The sequence below is a fragment of the Pipra filicauda genome, unplaced genomic scaffold (genome assembly GCF_003945595.2).
Source record: "Pipra filicauda isolate LSUMZ 115617 unplaced genomic scaffold, ASM394559v2 scaffold185_size1782982_pilon, whole genome shotgun sequence".
Lineage (NCBI taxonomy): Eukaryota > Metazoa > Chordata > Aves > Passeriformes > Pipridae > Pipra > Pipra filicauda.
The window spans coordinates 1,080,105-1,093,825 of record NW_024104293.1 but is presented as its reverse complement, the minus strand read 5'-3'; the positions used below and the strand labels follow the sequence as shown (position 1 = coordinate 1,093,825).

Below are 13,721 nucleotides of genomic sequence, written 5' to 3'. Positions count from 1 at the left end.
ATTGTACCATATAGGCAAACTCCTCAAAAACTTCATTTTAAAATGAGTGAGGGGCTGTTATAGGACATTAACACCCTTGATTTCAGCCTGCTGCCCACTTCTGTGTTCTCTGGTAATGACAGAGTACTGCAAGCCCCCAGTTCTATGCAGTAGTTACAGGGGCTGTGCAAAGAAACGTCCAGTGTGGCATCAGAAATAAAACAAGGCCACTGCTGGTTCTTCTCTTGGTTCTTCAGACGGGCAAGAGCTAATTTGTGCATCTAAACACATCAAGGGAAAACACATTAAGGCTCATACAAACAACTCCCCTCGAGCAGAAATTCTGTCTGGGTTTACGTAAAAAAAAACCACCACTGTGAGAACAATTAAACAGTGGACTTAGTTGCCAGGGAAGTGGTAAAATTTCCCCTCACTGGAAATATTCGAGGCTTGGCTTGACAGAGCCCTGGACAGCCTAACTCAATGGCCCTGCCTCCAGCAGAAGTTTGGAGCAGATGGTCTCCAGAAGCCCCTTCCAAGCTAGATTTTTCTGTGATCTATCATAATGCTTCTAATCATCGTGTTTCAAAGTTGGGATAACAGAAGAATGTTGTTATTTTCTCTCATGTCAGGCAAATGAGGATTCCAGTGCCTACGGAAATACTAACTTTATTATGGAATAGGAAAGGAAGGAAAAGCAATGGTTGCATTTCACTTACAAACATTAGTGCTGTGGTCAAAACCAATCTGGCAAAGTTGAACTGCACAGGTAACCAGGAGAATACAGGTCTCTGCTAAACATCATCAGAAAAGCAATAAAATCATCTTTTTTTGAGGGCCCTTTTAATGCAGTAAACATGCCAGTGTGTTCAATACTGCACAGCAAAACAGCTGCACTTGCAATGGTGGGTCTGGCAGAAATAAAGCAGTTTTTAAAATAAGTGTCATGCTTTCCTATAAAAGCCAAATAAACACTGACACCTACATTGCTTTGAAAAGAAAACAGAATTACTAGTGACTTGAGAAAGTTTATCAGTTCTAAGTAGATCACTATTATATAAACAAGGCCACTCCTCTTTCTTCTGTGGGATAGTTAAAGAGGCAGGAGAGAACCCCAGCCAGGTGACATGCTAAAAAAGCAGATTATTGTTATCCATGTTAGCAATTAGAGCAGCAAGGATGAGAAAATCAGTGCAGAAGTCATAATACACCAGTTAATTACATTTGGTGTCCTAAAGGACAAGGAGAAACCCTGTGCCCAGATATTATCACCCAAATAATCAGAGTAGTTGTTAACTGGTAAGATTCTTGCTGCCTGCTTGGCCACAAGATGCCTCCTGAACCTACTGGTGCTGCCCAGGAGGTGATGGCCTTTTGTCCAGGCAAATTCTTGTGTGAGTGCAGCTGATGTGGAGAGGAGCAGGATGCTAACAGGATTACAGGGTCAGCAGGTATCTCCCCGCTGACAGATTAGCACATCGTGTCCTTTGTTGTGCGGCTTCCCCGTGCCAGAAGGCAGGCTTGGATGGATGGGTTTAGGTTCTCAACAGCCAAACTTAATGAACAGAAAAACTTGTGAACATTTTGGGATCCATTTACTGTGAGTTCAAACCCTAGGAGTGCTGAGGTTTTTGTAAAATTATCTGGAAGGAAAATGAGGCAGACGAGACCAATCACTTCAGAGCAGGGAAAATACATCAAAAATCCAAACTGTTCAGCTTTCCTTTGTGCATCTCCTTTTGAACTCTTGCAGCTCATTCAGTGTGCAAGATGGTTTAGCAAATCCCATTTCATTTGCTACATATGCCTTCTTGGACAGACTCCTGATGAGAAGCTTCTCCATGGAAAATGGAGCCTTGGAACAGGAAGGCTGTGTTTAAACCCTGTGCTTAGTCTTAATGAATATACTCGGAATAAAAAGCAACCAAAACCATCTGTGGTCAGAAGAAGCAAATCCAGATGTGGTGGGGATTTAGTCCTCTCCTTCATTAATCATGTCTGCAGGATCATTCAGCTTCTGCAGCCTGCGCCTGCTGTCCTTTTGCAGGGCAGTTAATCATGCAGGAACATCAGCCCACTTGGGAGGAAAGTTTCGGTCACATCTTTGTTAATCAAATGGAAGGAGGATTTCTTACTCCTCTAAGAAGAGTCACTGTGGTTTCCTTAGTTCAGAAGGGAAAGTGACAGGTCTAATTGCTAGATTTGGTGTCCTGCTGCACTGAAGTCTGTTCAGTGACAGTGTGATGTCAGCCTTCCTCTGTTACCGGGCTGCAAATCCCACCCCATAAACTCATTTCCAACATTTGGGAAGGCTTTTGTCTTCCCAGGAAGGTGTGGCTGCCCATTTGAAGCGGTAAAGAATCCACTGGATCTCCAAGGGATGGATTTTCCTCCTGGATTTTCTGCTGAGATCAGTAGGTTGAGCTGTGCTTGTTTGCTCCCTTGTGAGCACTGGGCAGCGGGAGGGGCCCTGAGCTGTGCTTTATTTACTGGTTCCTGTGCACCACCCCGATTTCTACCTGAGGTGACAAATCAATGTGTCATGTTTGACACCGAGGGAGCTCCAACAATGGATTTGTAAAGGCCTGTGCATTAGCTGCTTTGACATGAATGTCCTAACTAATTAAAATACAGCCTCTAATGGCAGCGGAGCAGGAATGAGCACCTCTAGCTGTCACCAGATTTCATAACTAGTGACTAAGCAGAGAAGAAAACGGTCTTTGAATTTACCAAATATGATGGGAGTGTTTAGTAAACAAGAAAAGTTCCACACATGTACTTTATTTCATTTTTTTCAATTTACATATATACAAACCCATGTAATTTCTTGGCCACTGGGACAGGCAAATGGAGTGTGCAACAGCTGGAGGTGATTCTCAGCTCTAGGATTCCTTACTTTATAGGAAATAAAATCCAGAACCACATCTGAAAGTTTCTGATTTTTGCAACCCTATTCAGAACTTTCACTCCTGTCCCGAGTGCATGTCCTGTGACATGTCCTAACAACCAGAGTTTCCCCCTTGCTGATTCCCGTTGGTGTTGGGTTTGCTACAACTCTTCTTTCCTGTTCTTCCAGATCCAGTATTGCCCCTCCAGCCTTCCAAAAGGAGACTCCAGCTTCAAAGAGTCACAAGGCTGACATCAAAGGAGCAAACTTAAAGCAGTGTTCTCCTCAGGGTCCTGACATGGCAGCTGACAGGGCCAGCAGCACTCCTGCAGGAAAACCTGGGAGGGGAGAAGTCCAGGGGAACTTTTCACCACAGGGCTTGAAGATAACGATTACAAAGTTAAGGCAAGGCAAAGTCTCTTGTTCTTGTGGGGTTACTGGTTTCAGAGGATTTTTTTTTACTTAAGTACTCAAGGTGTGCAGAGCTCTTTCCCTTCTCCACAGCCACTGCCTAGAGCTGTACTTGCATCAATCTGTTTATTTGTAACAAATCAGTTTTAGAATCTGTTTTAAAAGCAGCCTTGACGTGCAAATTGGTAATATGGCCCAAGTACTAACAGCTTGTGTATTTGATTATAAACATTATAACTTGCTCAAAATAGACTTACATGGGTTTGGTTGCACTCCATGTGAACTGGGAACCTAGGACACACTTATGGATAGGAAAGAAAAGAGCAGAGCTCCTCTCCAGAGTTTACCATTAGCAGTGTGCTGTTCTCCTAATTTCTGAGGAGGAATCCCAGGTAAGCAGCATTCTTATGCTTACCTGGTGTCTTTAATCTCAGGTGTCAACAGAGAGAGAAACTTCTAGTCCTCATTACAGGGAAGCTTTCATGACCTCACCTCGCCCTCTGACAACTAAGAAAAGAGAGTTTTTACCCCAAGTTTTCAACCTCTCCACTCAAAAGTATTTATTTTTGGAGGGACGTGATGTGTCCTGTTTGGATATTGAGGATGGAAGTTCTAGATTTGTAGCAAGGCTAATGTCTGGCTGAGCCTTGCTATGGGATAAGTGCATATGTGTGTGTGTGTATATATATATATATATATATATATACACACACACATACATGCAATGCAAGTGGAGATCTACTGAACTTTGCCATGTCACCATTAATGCATTATGAGAACATTTGATTGCAGGAAAGTGCCTCAGATTATGTATCAGATTCAATTCTGTGAAAAAACCAGACATTTATAAATTATTTGCAACCAAGCAGGGCAGAATGATGAATGTTACTTACAATTTGGTATTTTATGAGCACTGGTATCCAAGGAGTATTGGAGTGAATGTTGTTTACATGTTGAATGACAGTAAAACATAACTGAGAGAAAAATAAGGAGGGAGGAAGACAGCCAGCAAAGCCTCCTCCTGCATTAGGTTGTGCACTCAGCAGCCTGATTATATTTTGATTCTCAAAACCTTTGAAAGATAGAGATAAAATTATATCATTTTACCACCATCTGCTATTGAAATGAACCTTTGCCTTGCTTTTCTTCCTTCACGAGTAGTTCAGACTGTCATCAATACTTTCTGCACTTACAAAAATAAGAAGTTTCATCTGATTTCTTTCTTTAATAAGTGACCACAAACGCCATTTTTATCTCTTCCCTAGAACATTCAGTTCATAGATGAAGCAGCACTTCATATACTGTCTCCCCACCCCACCATACCTTTCATTTCATCTTGATATAAGAAGGATATTTTTTATAGCAAGAACAACCATTCACTGGAACAACCTCCCCAGGGGTGTGGTGGAGTCTCTGCTGCTGAAAGTTCTCAGGATGCAATGGCATGAGGTGTTAGATAATCCCATTAGACTCCCTCTCCCACGAGAGGTTGGACCAGATGATCTTTTGAGGTCCCTTCCAACCCGACTCCGTGATTAAGAACCTATTAAAATCCACTCTCCTGTTTGTGGGTTCTCAGTGCTTCTTGCCAGTCCCTCAGAATCAGGGTAGTAGCTAAAGCACAACCAACTCTAACTTTCTCTTTAGGGCTATTTTATCAAAATGTCATTTTTGGTTCTCCAGCCTGAACAGCTGTGATTCTCTAGGGGTATCTTCTGCAGCTCGATTTTAAGACCTCCTTCCAAGCTTTTGAAAATAACTCTTAAGGATAACATTTTTGTGTTACTTAGATAGAAAGGATTCAGAATATATTTCAACCAACAGCCTGTCCTGAGAAAAGGGCTGTTTTTATCTTGTGACACATCTTGAGACTACTCTCTGCAACCTGATTTTGACTTTCAGACAATAATGATTAACAGTTTCCTCTAGCAGTAGATAATTATTATTTATGCAGGACAGTTCTATTCCATTTGCAGCTCTCTCTGTCAACAGCACCTTGTTATCCTGCCTACAAAGTCAGTGGGCTTCAAATGGCTCCTTTCCCTTGGGGAAATCTTCTAAGGTAGTTTTGGATAGTTAATCATCTCTCCTAATGGATTTCACACACATTTCACTGAAGTGCTTCTGTTTGCTAACAAACTGTGTGTCTGAGGCCGTGGCAGAGCACACACAGAGAGGGGGTGTGGGCACACACAGGGGGTGTGGGCACACACAGAGTTCCCTCTGAAGCAAAGGGCCCACTCAAGTGCTGTTATGCAGCGTGTCAAAGAAACTGGTTCCTTGGCATGTCTCATTTGCAATCAGACAAGGAGAAGCAGCCAACAAGGTGGCAAAGATTTCCCAGTCCCCCTGATGATACATTTGCACCTGTCAGCAGAGCTGTGGTTAAGGCCCATGTGTTAGACCAACAACCACTGGAGTTCATTCCATGGTGTTGAGAGTGGGTCTCGTGTCTGGGGCACGTCAGGGTTCCATTACAGTCCCTCTGCAGGGAGACAATGAAGAAGGGATTGTGGAGACAACCTCCTTCTCTCTCCCTCCTGAACCAGAGCTGGAGGCCAACACAAAATAAGGCAGTGTAGTGGCTGTGACTGCACTTCATGGGTACTACAGCTCCCAGGGCTTTCACTGGTGCCTCGTGGGTCCAGAGCCTGAGGCAGCTTGGACCTCTCTCCTGGTGTCACACTGCCACAAGTGAAGTTACAGAGGCAGTGGAGACAGATTTCATTCCTTTGGTGGGCAGGAGGTGCTTCTCCTGTCCTGCTCACTCAGGAATTCACTTTCTCTGTGGGGTGGCAGAGCTCCATCACGTTGCCCTTTAGTATACAATCCAACCTTCGGGATATAATACAAAACAGGGGGTTAAAGAAGGAACTCTTAGGGAGAGTAAGGGGAAAAAACCCTCAAAGATCAGGATTTCATAGGAGAAAATGTGGGGAAGTATTTTTCTTGGTTCTGGTGGTATTTTTGTTTTGATTGTATTCCCTTATAATTGATAGCTGCAGTGTGGATGTTATATCAGCCTAAAATCTAACGTGGATTTCTTATCCTAGAGAGGATGGTTTTGTTTTTAAGCAGGATAGAAATAGGATCATTTATATATGTTCCTGACTTGGTTCACGTTTCTCATGGTATCTTTTTAAGATGCTTAGGACACAAGCCTTGCCATTAAAACACAGCATTTCCCTATCTTGAAAGGGAAATTACAGCCTTTAATTAGCTAACGTTTGTGAGATGCTTGGGGATCTTGGGGAGCAGGTAGTACCAAGTATAAATGTTATAATTAAGTAAACTATTCAGTTCTCACTTTGTTTTTACCCTAGCTGTAATTAGACAGGGAAGTTTCCCATTCAGTGCACACGCCAGCATCTGTTCTTGGGTATAAAGCTTCTGGGATTTGGCATATTTTCATCTGCTAAATGACGAGACAGAATAGCAATCCAGTTTATGGCTCATGAATTTTCCACAGTTTATCTCTCCAGGCTCCTGGAGCTTGACTTGCACATTCCACGTGACTGTGTGTTACGAAAAGCTTCTCAGCCACATTTGATAAAAGATATGCTACACTGAGCAGAGTGTAGCTGTTTCAGGGGTGCTCTGGGTGAGCCTGGTCTCCTCAAGGTAATTAAGCAGTTGCTTAATTGCTCCATTACTCTTCAGTACAACGATCCCGTGCCCAGAGAGTGTGAGTTTCGGAAGGAAGGAGGCTCTTTAGCAGAACACCGAACTTGGCATTACATGTCATCTTCAGTACTTCAAACCTGATCAAGTTTAGTGTTGGTTTAAGAAGATTCACCCCCAAGATTTTTACCCATCCTGTGATCAACCGAGTGGCAAAGCACTAAACGTACCGACCCCACAACCCAGGTAAGCAAACCTCAACTCTGCTGAAGCAATTTCACAGCCAGTGACAGATGTGTGCAGGCTGAATGAAAAGTGTTCAAGGCTAAAATGCATAATTTCCCATCACTGTGAAGCTCCAGTGTGTCATCACTATCCATAATCATTGCAGCTCATCAGCTCCATGCAAAACATATGAGGCACAGTAACGATGGCACCCTGCCCATCGTTGGATTAGCAGAACAGCAGATTATACCTTAAAAAGTCACAGCTGGTCCAAAGCATCACTGAAGTTATTATTCAGAGGCAAGGAAATTCAGGTATCTGTTCTGTGCTGTCCTGTGAGAGGATCTACACACTGGTGCTCTTGCATATTTTAGGAAGTTGGCTTGATCACTGGGCAGTATTTACTGATATTTACTGATGTGTATTTTAGTGCCTGCTTGTGTGGGTTTATCCTTCATCCTGGAATTGTGCATTCTATAGCAACATTCAGCATTCCTGGTAAGAGTGGGAAGATATGGCCCTGAAGGCTGAGTTATGAGTCATGGAATGGTTTGGGGCAGAAAGGACCTTAAGGACCATCTCATTCTACTGCTTGCCATAGACAGGGACATTTTCCAGTATCTCAGGTTGCTCCAAGCCCCATCCAGAGCACAACCAATACAGTCATGGATCCTCTGGGAATAACCTCAAACACAAAACAGTTTGTAGCTCCGTGTGGTGCATCCCAGCTTTTGTGCTGGGAGAGGCAGCCACTGGTTGACTCGTGTGCTCTCTCTGCATCCCATGGGCTTTGTTAATTAGTTTTCTTTACAAAGTAAAATCATTCCAAGCATCCTCAACTTAGAATCCCAGAATGGTTTGGGTTGGAAGGGATCTTAGAGGTCATCCAATTCCAAGCCCCCAGCCATGGGCAGGGACACCTTCCACTAGCCCAGGGTGCTCCAAGCCCCGTCCAAGCTGGCCTTGGACACTCCCAGGGACGGGGCAGCCACAGCTTCTCTGGACAAGCCGCCTTTAGCGTGGCCTGGTGTTTAAAGCGGCCTCTATGGAAACTTCGCAGGGTCTGTGCGTGCCTCCGGGGGGACGCGGATCTTGCGATGAGGGTGACAAAGTGACGGTGGGAAGAGGAAGCAGCAGCGGGGGCAGAGCAAACCGCGGGACGCGCACCGCTGATGTCCCCGGCAGCCCAGGGGCACTGTGGATGTCCCCGGCAGCCCAGGGGCACCGCTGATGTCCCCGGCAGCCCAGGGGCACCGTGGATGTCCCCGGCAGCCCAGGGGCACCGCTGATGTCCCCGGCAGCCCGGGAGCAGTGCGGATGTCCCCGGCAGCCCAGGGCAGCGCGGATGTCCCCGGCAGCCCAGGGGCACCGCTGATGTCCCCGGCAGCCCAGGGGCACCGTGGATGTCCCCGGCAGCCCAGGGGCAGTGCGGATGTCCCCGGCAGCCCAGGGGCACCGTGGATGTCCCCGGCAGCCCAGGGGCAGTGCGATGTCCCCCCCGGCAGCCAGGGGCACCGCTGATGTCCCCGGCAGCCCAGGGCAGTGCGGATGTCCCCGGCAGCCCAGGGGCACCGCTGATGTCCCCGGCAGCCCAGGGCAGTGCTGATGTCCCCGGCAGCCCAGGGGCAGGGCGGATGTCCCCGGCAGCCCAGGCCACTGTGGAGTGTGCCCCGGCAGCCCAGGGCAGTGCGGATGTCCCCGCAGCCCAGGGCAGCGCGGATGTCCCGGCAGCAGCCCAGGGGCAGTGCGATGTCCCCGGCAGCCCAGGGCAGCGCGGATGTCCCCGGCAGCCCAGGGGCACTGTGGATGTCCCCGGCAGCCCAGGGCACTGTGGATGTCCCCGGCAGCCCGGGAGCAGTGCGGATGTCCCCGGCAGCCCAGGGCAGCGCGGATGTCCCCGCGGTCCGGAGCAGCCCCGGCGGGCGGGGCGGGGGCGGTGCCGCCGAGGGGGCGGTGCGGCCGGGCCGGGCCGGGCGGGCGCTGCGGGGCCGCCGCTGCTGTCGCTCCGCTCCCGCTCCCGCTCCCGCTCCCGCTCCGCCGCACCATGGGCGGCTCTGCCTCCGCGCCGCTGGACGACAGCAAGTGCACCTACATCCGAGGTATGGGGGGCTCGGCGGGGCTGCGGGGCGCCGCCGCCGGGAATGCCGGCGGGAATGCCGGCGGGAATGCCGGCGGGAGCGCTCCCGGGCATCCCCGCGCATCCCGCGCGCCGGGCACGGCGGGGTTTGCGCTGGATCCTAGAGGCCGGTGGAGTTTGGAGCGCTTCCTTAAGCGGCGATGCACTAAACATTCCCGCGGAGGGACTGTAAATAGACAGTAAAAACTTTAGGGAGCGTGGGAGCGATGCGGCTGAATCTGCCCGGGTGACAGCAGATCCCGATCCCCCAGCGCCGGCAGCCCCCACGGCACCGGGGTCTGCCAGGGTAAATCAGATCCCGACCATACACTCTCAGGCACATGGTGTGACTCTTGGGGTGTCCCGTGCAGGGCTAAGAGTTGGACTCCATGATCCTCGTGGGTCCCTTCCAACTCAGCGTGTTCTGGAATTCTGTGATTCATATGGCCTGAAGTTTTGCCAAGCTTGCTTCAGGCGGTGGGAACACTGTAGGTGAGTATTTAGGTAAACTGTTCAGATTGTGTAAGGACATTCCTTTATCCCATTAAAATGTTAGGAAAGAGAAAACAAACAAAAAACCACTTTGAATTATGCTTATGGCTACTAAACTATGAAAGAAAAGAGCATAAATCGGTATTTTAGGGGGTATTTTTGTTACTTGAATAGTTAACTATGAAATACATCTTACTCTTGCCTGTCTAACTGTGCTGCTTATCGGTAAGGCGGCAGGTAGAGTATTTACAAAGCAAATTTTAAGGCTGGAGATTTACAAGTGAAGTAAAAGTTTGCATGAGAAAAGGACGCCCAGTTCCAGCACTTCATGTATTATGCATGTGGAGCCTGCAGAGTCCTCTCTGCTGTGGACTGGGAGATCAAACTCTGTGGATTCAGGCCGGAGGGTGACTCCTGGGTGGTGCCCACAGCCCAGCTTGTCCTTGGATTCTGCTGCTCCGGGATTTTTTTTGTGGTGTAGAGGGAGTGCAAATGTTGAACTGCTCCTCTGTCAGGACTCTTTTGAAATCACAGTGGGTCTTTCAAGAGATTCCCATAGTGGGAAAGATGTCCAGTTATTAAATGGTTTCCACCCAAAATGCAGTCAGCAAAGCTACCGGCCTCACATGCAGAGATTTTTCTATTGTGCCCTCTCAGTATTGTCATTTTTTCCTGCCTGGTTGAGGGTGGTTTTCAGTCCCATCAGAGCCATGAGGGTGCGATCCCCATGGATTTCTATTTTCCTTTACACTTATCCCTGTGCTGCAGCCAAAGTTGCATTTCCATAGTTCAGCATTTCAAGTTTCTGGTCCCTGAGTTGTGAGCGCCTGAAAAGGCTGATGACTATTTACTGCAAAAAAATATCAGGAAATTCAGGGAGCTGGTTGGCTTCTTCACAGCTGTGCAAGAGGAAACCGTGCAGGTCCTTGCCCTGAACATCATCTAGAATCAGAACTGGGAGCCGGTGCCGGAGGGTTGGGAAATCCCTCCGTGTGAAGCGGGGCTGGGTGTGTGTCTGAAACTTCCCTCAGCTCTCAGGGAGGGGGCCTTTGCCACGCTGGGAGCTGGGCAGCTCTTCAGACACAGCTCTGGTTTGCCTGTCACATCTCTGCACAGGCGAGAGAGAAAGCCAAATCACTGTGGAAAAAGGAATGAAAGCACCGTGCTCATCCCCTGGCGTGTCTGCTGTTCTTACTGTAAGTGAGGATCCCCCACTCTAAGCTCCTGCTTGGAAAAATAATTAATGAGGCACTTTGTACAGAGACTGTCAGTGAATTAGCACTTCCAAGAAGGAAAAGGAATCGGGAAGAGCTTCTTAAATCGAGACAGAGTGCAATGCAGCCAGCTCACCAGACCTACTGCTGATGCTGAGGCTGGAGTCTGTAAGACTCAGACCTTGCTTATCTGTCTGACACTCTTTGGGGTGATGTATGTGCAGAGTGAGCTGGGCTGAGCTCCCCTCGGTGGAACAGGAAGCAGGCTGTAGCAGTAAGGCTGTAGGTTGAATAAGCAGCACGTTTTTCAGCCGGCTTTGTAAAGCTTAGGTGTGTTTTTGTGGTGGGCTGGGAGCTTTTGGGGTTCTTTTCCTCCAAAGATGATGCAGGGGTGTCCTCAGGAAAAAGAGAAGGGAGAGGACCTGTTTTTTGTCAGCAGAACTGTCAGTCTATAGTGCTCGGGAGGGGGATTGTGAGACAGCAAGCCCAAGGATGTGCCTCACACACCCTACTCAGAGGCAGCAGCCAGCAACACTCTCCAGACCAGACTTTGTGCATTTTGGGGTGCTCGCTCAGACCAGCCCAAATATCAGTAACCTCGAGACAGGAAATCCTGAGTGTTACTTCAAGTGAGAGTTTGGTCTAGTCCATGGTTTTTGTCTTGATGGTGTAATTGAATTTCTTGTTGCTCTAATGGTAATTTAATTTGCCTGAAATTAAATGTGTTGTAAAGCCTGGTAGCTCATTTAGACAACATTTAAGCTAAAACACAGTGTAATGAATGGAAATGAGATGCTGAGGGTTAAAGGGGTGGATGTCCTGTGCAGGGCCCTGAGCTGGACTCGATGATCCTTGTGGGTCTCCTCCAACTCAGGATATTCCATGATTCCATGATTCTGTGATACAGTACAGTTCTACAGGTTTTCTAAGTTCCAAAAGTCTTTGAGGGATGAGAGGAAAACCAAACGAGGACAGGAACCATGTGATATGTAAAATGATGTTAAAATATGCAAACCCATTCAAATAGGTGTCTGTGTAAGCCATCAAGAGCCTGGCCCTCGGCAGGGGCACCCCCAGGGAGAGCCTGGGAGACGCTTTGCTGGCTGTTGGTTCCCCGTGGGTAAGTTGGAGCCTTGTCAGACCAGTTGGAGAAATGAATCCCAGAGAAAATCAGGAAGGCATCCTACGCGGCGTCTCTGTTACTGGAACCAAAGGCTGTGATTTCCACCTAAAACTGCTTTCCACTTCTGTGCTCTTAAGGAAGAAGTGGTAGGATTGAACCAGCCAAACTGCAAAGCACTGAGAGCTGGGGCAATATCTTGGGTAATATCATGACCTGAAAGTCAGTAAATATAACTATTGACCTGATGATGTGTGTTTCCTGCAGCAAATAGTGCCTGAGAAGAGAATATACGATGCCAATGTGTGATTTTTTTCAAGTGGTCTTTGCAGGGCGATACGTGTGAAGCTGTGCTTGGAACGGCAAGGGCAGGGATCATCCCTGTGAAGTCTGAATCAACTGCCTAAAGACTTATTTGGGGATGGAAATGCTTTGAAAAACAATTTTTATAGTCAGAAAATTAAGAAACTATATATATTTATATCTCACTTTGCAAGCCATCGCAGCATATTTTGTCTTTTTTGAGTAGACACGAGTGAAAATTGGTCACTGTTGTGGGATGAAATTGTGAGTAAAATGTCAACACTCGATATTTGTTACTCCTACCTGAAGGAAATCACTGTCACAGAACAATAATGGAAAGATGAGTCAGCAGGGACTCCTGTGAGTGCTGGGGACAGTTTGTGTCCACGGGGAGAAGGTGGGTGGAGGATATTTAGGGGAGAGTGGGAGGCCACGTAGTGCCAGCAAGGAGGAGTGGGGCAGAAAGCCAGACCACATGCACTGCAGCATTACTGAAACCTTAGTTTCAAAGGTGTCTTCTGTGCTGTGCAGCATGAGCCTGTTTTTCTAACCATACCTATGGAAAAATACGTTTTTCCATTTATTTTAGGTCCATAAGATATTTAAAATATGTGCACATTGTAAGCAGTAAAATGATTTAAAGCCCTCTGAAATGAAAATTTTATAGTAATTCCTTCAGGTTTTTGGACTGAGGTCTTGAAAACAAGGACTTGTGGGAGAGATAATCCTTCTTTGGGGGTGGCTTGGGGGACGACATGGGGATTATTCAGGATATGAGTGAACTGGAGTTTAAAACATGGCAGGAATAATTAGGAGACTGGGAGTCGGTCATGTGAAAAGAGTTTGTTATAAAAATTCCTGCTTTCAGTTTGATGAGGCATGGGCTGAACATATGATGGGAGGTGTTCATTGGGTGAATTAGGCATCTAATGATGCCTAATAAGTGCTCCACACCCAACAAGGAGTGGTCCAGGGTGGGAGAGGGGAGTTCCGGACTCGGGGTGCGCTTGTTAAATCGGGGGATAAGGAGGAATTGCCTGTTAAAGCAGCTTAGTGTGCTCTGAGAGACTGTGCTGGAGGTTTCAACATTGCTGATGGAAAACTTGTGCTTTGGTTCTCTAATATTAGAAAAGGAACAGTCAAGGAAGTGGATCTGACAGCAGGCAGAAGGTGGAAATGCCCTGAAGTGTTGACGATCTTCCATTTCTGCCATGTCAGCAGCAGCAGGGGGGACCCAGCTCTGCCCCGTCACGTGTGGTGTGTTGGGAACAAATCTTTTTTAAATTTGGAGAAGTGGAGAGATTTCAAGCACCCAACACGAGTAATTTCAGCAGGTGCATCTTCAAAAGAGTT

The 13,721-nt window shown here is 47.4% G+C and overlaps 1 protein-coding gene across 3 annotated transcripts in view; it reads left to right on the top strand.

Moving 5' to 3' along the window:
- NIBAN1 (niban apoptosis regulator 1) overlaps nucleotides 1–13,721 on the top strand; it is an 81,558-nt gene that overhangs the window by 13,588 nt on the left and 54,249 nt on the right. The window contains exon 1 of one of the 3 annotated variants that reach the window (XM_027723430.2): nucleotides 9,129–9,222. The exons of the other annotated variants lie outside the window; for them this stretch is intronic. Coding sequence (XP_027579231.2) covers nucleotides 9,168–9,222 — 55 coding nt within the window. The 5' untranslated portion in view covers nucleotides 9,129–9,167. Of the gene's footprint in view, nucleotides 1–9,128; nucleotides 9,223–13,721 lie in introns of those variants that run through there. 3 annotated transcript variants of the gene reach the window in all.